This window comes from Chaetura pelagica, unplaced genomic scaffold, assembly GCF_000747805.2.
Source record: "Chaetura pelagica isolate M959 unplaced genomic scaffold, ChaPel_1.0 scaffold436, whole genome shotgun sequence".
Classification (NCBI taxonomy): domain Eukaryota; kingdom Metazoa; phylum Chordata; class Aves; order Apodiformes; family Apodidae; genus Chaetura; species Chaetura pelagica.
Window position 1 is genome coordinate 2,861,850 of NW_009953651.1, and position 6,897 is coordinate 2,868,746.

Sequence of the window (6,897 nt, forward strand, 5' to 3'; positions counted from 1 at the left end):
CAGGAGCCACCGGCGCACAGTCAACACACCTACTCCTGATGACAAGTTGTTTCAGAAGGTGAGCACAACCCCAGCGGGTGAGGGCATTCCCACAGCCCTGGCAGGGTGCAGGGTGCAAGAGCTGGCTGGGTGTCTCTGGGACACTGTCTCGTGCAGCAGCAGAGCCAAGAAATGTGTTGGGAAATAACCCTTAGCAGACTATGGCATTTCTGCGAGCCACCAGCTCATGAGCCAGGTCAGGGTAGTCCTACTGTGAGCCAGTCTCACCACATGGGCAGGCAAGCCTTAACCCCCTGGGAGCCCCTTCTTCATCATGCTGTGCTTGGGCTCCCCATAATCCCAGCATCCCCAGTGTCTTCAGTACCACACTGCTTTTCCAGAGCTGCAGCCTGCCCCAGCTTTGCTTCACCGTTGTAGCACATACATGTTGGTTTTTTTCCTAAAGAGATGGGGTCTGGTTGAGGGTCAGCTCAGAGCAGGTTAAGGGAGGTGGGTGCCCAGCAGGGGCTTGCAGATGATGAAGAATAAGGAATACAATGAAAAGAGCACCAGGAGCATAGACAGATGTCAGGGAGTATATCTGTACATGCTGCTGATCCTGTTAGCACTAGCTGAAGTCTGTGGTTTTTCTCCATTGTTAAAATGTTCCAGAAAACAGTGCCTTCAGTCACTGCTTCCATTAGGAAATACTCAGCACAAGAAAAAGCAAGTTCTATGTTAGAACAGTTAATGAGAAAAATAAGTCTGAGCTGGAGTTCAGCCTTTTCTGGAAGCAGAGGCTGTGCAGGGGCTGGCCAGGACCTGCTGGGATCAAGGCTGTGCTTAGATCCAGCTTTAGAGAGGCTGCAGTCTGGGGCGTAGGCTAATGATACCCATATAGCCTCAGAAGTCAGAAATGTAGTGAAGTAACTGTTTTCCTGCCGAGAGAACAAGATTGCACCAACATCTGAACCATAATACAAGGGTATAGAGTTTGCATTAGAAAATGTAAACAACAATCTCTCTTAAACTGTCTTACACACACGACAGGCTTTGTATGCAGTATCCCAATTGCAGCCCTGTCTTCATGTCTAAAAATAAGCAGTTAATAAGGGCAAGAAACAAGAGGTTGCCAGAACCAGAAGTTGCCCCATCTCTTTCCTAATACAATTTCCCCTGTTACCTATGGTATTTGTATCAGAAGTGATACTGGTTAGTTTTCCTCGCATATCTGCTCCCTCTGTTAATGCCATTTGCTGTGTCGGGACCAGCACTGGTGGGGCTGGGTGCCCACTGCCCTCCTTCTCCAGTCTCGGCAGGAGCAGGAAGGAGCCACCTGTGCCATCAGCAAGCCTACACCTTGCCAGATATTCTGCAAAAATTTTTTCCTCCTCCATCTTCATCTGCCTACATTTCATAGACGTCCTGGCTACCTCATGTTGTATTTCATGGCAGTAAAATGCAGTCTCTTGCCTGACTTCCCTCCCACACTCCCCAGTGAAGCCTGTGCAGGAGGGGGGATGTTTCAGCTAGAGCCACCCACTGCTGCAGTGGTGACCTGTGGCTGCTCTCTCTTTAGTTGGCCAAGACCTACTCATATGCCCATGGCTGGATGCACCGTGGCTGGAACTGTGGGGACTACTTTGCTGACGGCATCACGAATGGGGCATCCTGGTACTCGCTCAGCAAAGGTAAGGGCTGGGTGGGTGAGCAACACCTGCAGCGAGGTGTTGAGCTGAAGAGAGATGAAGGGATAGACAAGAAACCTCAGGACAGGATGGGCTGGGGAAGGGCTGTGGTAATAGCACTGTGCCTATTACCAGACACCATTCTGATGTCTGTATATCAGACCAGGAAATGGCTTGGGAAGACTGGAAGTGGCTTGGGAAAGAGCCACAGAAGTAGCTGAGGTCTGCAGAGACCTGCTGTGTGCTGCTGGATGAAGGAAGCTTTAATCTGTTAATGTATTTGAAAATGCTATGGAATAACTCCATCAAGACGCAAAAGTATGACCAAAGGGAAGACATTTCTCATAGCTGCTGGCTCCTGAAAAAATCTGATTTAAAAAGGCATAATGAAGAAACTGAAAAGCAGCAAATTGGCTAGAGAAATGTTTGGAGAGCTACTGGAAAGGGACATACAGCCCCTGTGACTACTGAAAGCAGAGTGGTGAATGATCTGGCTAAAGGAGGGAGTCAGGCAGACACAAAGAGAGGGGGCTGCATGAGGGGAGAAGCTCTAGTCACACTGTCTTGGAGGGAGGAGGCTGCACTTGCAGACCAAAGAGGGAGAGCAGGACTGTTCTGGTAGACGATAAACATAGGCCAGGATGCCTGGGAAACAGGATTGGGGAGGGAAGGGGGCCTTGCATTCTCCTGGACGTGGGCTCTTCTTCTCTTCCAGGCATGCAGGACTTCAATTACCTCTACACCAACTGCTTTGAAATCACCCTGGAGCTGAGCTGCAATAAGTTCCCTCCCGAGGAGGACCTGGAGCGGCAGTGGATGGCCAACCGGGAGGCCCTTGTTGCTTTCATTGAAGAGGTAAGGGGGCAGTCCTGGGACCTAAACTCTTGTCCTGCAGGCCCCCATGGGCCCCAGGCCCAATGGTAGTGGACCATACAATTGGACCTGGGAGCACAGGGGTGGAAAGGAGGCAGTCATGGAGCTCGCTAGGTGCTCTAGATGGTAGGCTTTGGAAAGGCTGTTGTGTCTTGGACTGGCTTTGCTGAGGAGAACCAGAAGATCCAAGGGTATGAGAGAAGGTGGGATTGTCCCTTCCTCCAGTGCTTTGCAATACCCTCTTGAGCAACGAAGGTTCCTTGGCCCAGCAGTCTGTCTCCCCCTCTGCAGGTTCACCAGGGCATCAAAGGGATGGTGTCAGACGAGAACAACAACGGCATTGCAGGAGCCGTGATTTCTGTCCAGGGAATCAGCCACGACATCACCTCTGGTGGGTTGTTGGTCCCCTTGCATGCTGTCGCCTTTGGATACAGCCTCTCATAGGCTACCTGGGTATGTGGGAGGGGGCTAGTAGGTGAGGCTGTAATATGTATGGCCTGCATAGTTTGCTTCTGAAAAACACTAGCTATGAGTATTGACCAGTGCAAAGTGCCTGAGCACTTCTGGACCAGGGAGGGCTTAAGAAAGCTTAGAAAAGAAAGATGTGAGAACTAAAATACTGGAATGCAAACCTTACTGTGAAGGACTTAAGAAACTTAGCTCTGATTTTATCTGAGAGAAAGGAGAAAATGCATTTGTGTATAAACAAAGAGAAGACTGAGGAAATAATCTGCTAACGTGTCTAAGTATCTACATAGAGCTGAAAAAGGTGAGAGCAGAGGACACAATGGCAGAACAACATGAAAGGCTGCAAGTCCAAGCCAGACAAATTTAGACTCAGAATGAACTACCACTTTAGTTTATCCACCTTGTGGTGCTTTCTTCTTTGCTGGCCAATTTTAACCTTTTCATAAACACCCTTCTCCAAGCAGACCAGACATTACAGACTGGCTGCAGAAAATAGCCAGTATTCAAGCTCTCCAGAGGGTGGGCTATGAAATCATAAAAATTCTTTCTGGCTGTAGGTCTGTGACTCAGTGACATTCTAATATTTGGCATTTATTATGCCAACTTCCATAGGAAAGGGGTGTCTGTCAGAGATGAGAGTTGTGGAGCTCCTGGCTGCAAGAGCCCTCTGGTATCTCCTGTCCAACGCCCTTCCTAGAGCAGGATTGTCCCCAGTGTTGGCTCTGATCAGCCATTGCTCTCTCCAGACAATTCTCACTGACCCCAAAGATGGAGATTACACAGCCTCTCTGCTGTCCTGTGCCATGGATGCACCACCTTTACAGTGAAGCCATTCTCCCTGATCCATCCCAAGCTGCCATCTTGAGGGACACTGCCCTTTGTTGTACCACCTTTGTAGCTGCCCTTCAAGTAGCTGCTGGCTGTGAGCAGATCCCCCTCTGCCTCCTCCCAGCCAGGCTGAACCCACCCGGCTCCCCCAGCTCTCCCTGTGGGTCAGGAGCTCTGGTTCTTCATATTTCTCTTGACCTGGAGGCACCAAAACTGGACACAATATCCAAGTGCATCTTCTCTGGGAATGAACAGAGGGATAAAATAATCCCCTTTGACTTGCCAGCCACCCTCCTGTTTTTGCTTGGAAGCCTCTGACTTATGTGTGTGTCAGTCATACCAGTTAGCCCCACTGAAGCCAAACTGACAGAGGCTGCCTGTAATGATTGCTTATATTTGCAATACCCATCCAGTTCCATAGATGGGAATGTACTATATATAGTCTAAATAATCCATAATGTGCTGCTGCCTCATTGTTGGCCATTCCCTGTCCCTAATCACACCAGTACACAGTCCATCAGAGCGCTCCTGGGGCTTCCTTACACAGGAAGAATCAGGCAGAGGAGCAGCTGAGATGATGAGCCATTAAAACCGACTGATAAGACAAATGTGGGAAAATTGTATATAACAGGAATTAGAGATTGTATTTTGCATAAGGAGTCAGCCTAGAGCTGTGATTGCCCTCAGGTCTTGCTGTCATCTGACTGGGGAGCACCAAGATTTGCAGCCTCCCTGCACATGGACAGCCAGAGCTGCTCTACTGTCTCTGTTTGTTTAATGTTTACTTGCAGACTGACATCTACTCAGTGGCACTAATGAGACATCTCTTGCAGTCTACCAATGTGAATCCAGCCTCACAGTAGACAGCAGATGTGGAAGAAAGGCAGAAAATTGCCTGGAATTTGAAGGCAATCCTCAAGGAAGTAGACTCTGCAAGAGCTACTGGAATAGCTCTTATTCTGCTCCCTGTGCATCCTGAGTGCTTTCTCTTCCCATCTTGTGTTCCAGGTGATATGGGAGATTATTTCCGGCTGCTGCTGCCTGGCACTTACACTGTCACAGCCTCTGCAGCGGGGTACCAACCCCAGACAGTGACAACAACAGTGGGCCCAGCTGCAGCTTCATTGGTGAGTCAAGCTGCATAGTCACCAGTGTGTGCCTCTAAATGTCTTCACCCCAGGGAGAAATAAAGGCAGCGAGGGATATCTAGTGAGCAGTAGAAAAAGAGGATGGGACGTAGAGCGTTGCCAGTGGCTGTGCTTAACTGCATGTACACTGGTCAGGCTCTGCCGTAAATACACTGGGGTGGTTCTACCACCCTGTGTCTCTTCATCCCAGCCTGCCCAGGCTCTGAAGTTCTTCCAGAGCTGCCCTTTTCTCAGAATTATAAACCTTCTAATTTTCATCCTAAATTTATTTATGGTCAGTTTATCCCTATTTGTTCTTATGCCAACACTGTGCTTTAAATAGCCCCTCTTCTTCCCTGGTATTTATTCCCTGATGTATTTATAGAGAGCTGTCAAGCCCAGTCCTAGCCTTTGTTTTCTTAGGTTAAGCGCCCAACTTTTTGGCTTTTCTTTTTAAAATAAATTTTCCTTTTACTATGTTACTGTAGAAGACTGATTTGTTCCCTGATGGTCTGATTTTTTGCACCTCTCCCCCTCACAGCCGCCCTCTTCTCCCCATTTCCCTCGGCCCCTGCAGTACCTCCTCTACCCACTGTTGTCCCCATCTCTCCCCCAAGAAGCCCACACAATGCTATTCCAGTTTCACCTTTCTGTGTGTCCTCTCCATTTCCCGTTTATCTGACGCTGTGTCCTGCACATTCCTTGTCCCCTTCTCCCTCTTGTAGCTGGAGTGGATGGAGGTTTCATTTCTGGAATTTTTTTCCTGGATCTACTGGAAGCACTGATTGCTGAAAGACTGATTAAGCAGGATTCAGCTGATGAGATACATTTGAAAAAGAACTCTCTGCCCTAAAATATTCTGTATATTAAATATTCACAGAGATGCAAAGCAATGCTATTTCTCTCTGGTGAGAAAAGATGAAGAAAGATCATAGCTCAGTCTCTTGTCTTTCACAGCTCATCTTCCAAACCATCCTAGGACATTGCATTGCCACAGGAGCAATGTTCTGCATAAGAAATGTAGCTTATTGTTGGTACATTTTCCACGGGGTGGGGAGGGAAAGTTTCCAGCTGATTGAAGCATTGAGTTTGCATTGTATGGTAACACTGGCTGAGACCACTTACTGCTTGTCTTGGCCCAAGATTCAACTTTGAAGGCTATCAGCAGAGGCAGGTCCTGCAGACCCTTGAGCCAGCAGAGCACACACATGGTGTTAGAGGATTACTTTTCTTCTTTCTCCAGGTGCATTTCCAGCTCAAACAAGATGTGGTGAGGAAGGCCCTGGAGCGTAAAGCCTCAGGCACACGCACAAACAACAAAGCCCTCCAGAAGAAGGTGGTGCCAAGAGCCACCCGCCGGGGGACACAAAGATGAGGACAGCTCACTTGGCTGCGAGCTGGGGGAAGCCGTTTATATGAGTCCTGGCTGATTACTCCAGCCAGTGAACTTTCCAACAGTTCAGCATAAAACTAGCCCAAAATATTAGGTTATTAAACGAGGAAGTATTTAATCCCTGAGCAAATTGTGAAGTCATTCACAACAAAATGTGCCTGGGCTGCAGTTCCCCAGGCAGTGTGTCTGTAGCTGCTGAGCTTTTCTCCTGCACTTGCTCTATCTGGGAGAACTTTGCTCCCTTTACTCCTGGGCTCAGTTGCTACCCATATGGGATAGCCAGACATAAGTACATACCAGGCAAAATGAATCCAGGCCCTGGTCTTTGACTGCTGCACTCACAAGCTGAGCATGTGAATCCTGGCACTAGTCCTTTATGTGAGTGTCATGCCTCTCCCTCAGCTAAGGACAGTTGCTGCCTGTAGACCCTGAAGTTAGGGGGAGGTAATTGTTAAGGTAGTCAGTGATGTGACGAGCTCTGAACACAGTTTGTCCCAAGCATAGCACTGGTACCACTGGTTGGCAACACCACCAGCAGGAA

General features: G+C 48.6%; 1 protein-coding gene across 1 annotated transcript in view; it reads left to right on the top strand.

Annotated features, from left to right (window-relative positions):
- Positions 1-6,478, top strand: part of CPN1 (carboxypeptidase N, polypeptide 1) — a 13,472-nt gene extending 6,994 nt beyond the window's left edge. Inside the window, exons 7-12 of the mRNA XM_010000130.1 lie at positions 4-58; positions 1,559-1,670; positions 2,383-2,522; positions 2,832-2,931; positions 4,845-4,963; positions 6,207-6,478. Coding sequence (XP_009998432.1) covers positions 4-58; positions 1,559-1,670; positions 2,383-2,522; positions 2,832-2,931; positions 4,845-4,963; positions 6,207-6,338 — 658 coding nt within the window. The 3' untranslated portion in view covers positions 6,339-6,478. The remainder of the gene's footprint in view (positions 1-3; positions 59-1,558; positions 1,671-2,382; positions 2,523-2,831; positions 2,932-4,844; positions 4,964-6,206) is intronic.
- Positions 6,479-6,897: the final 419 nt, after the last annotated feature.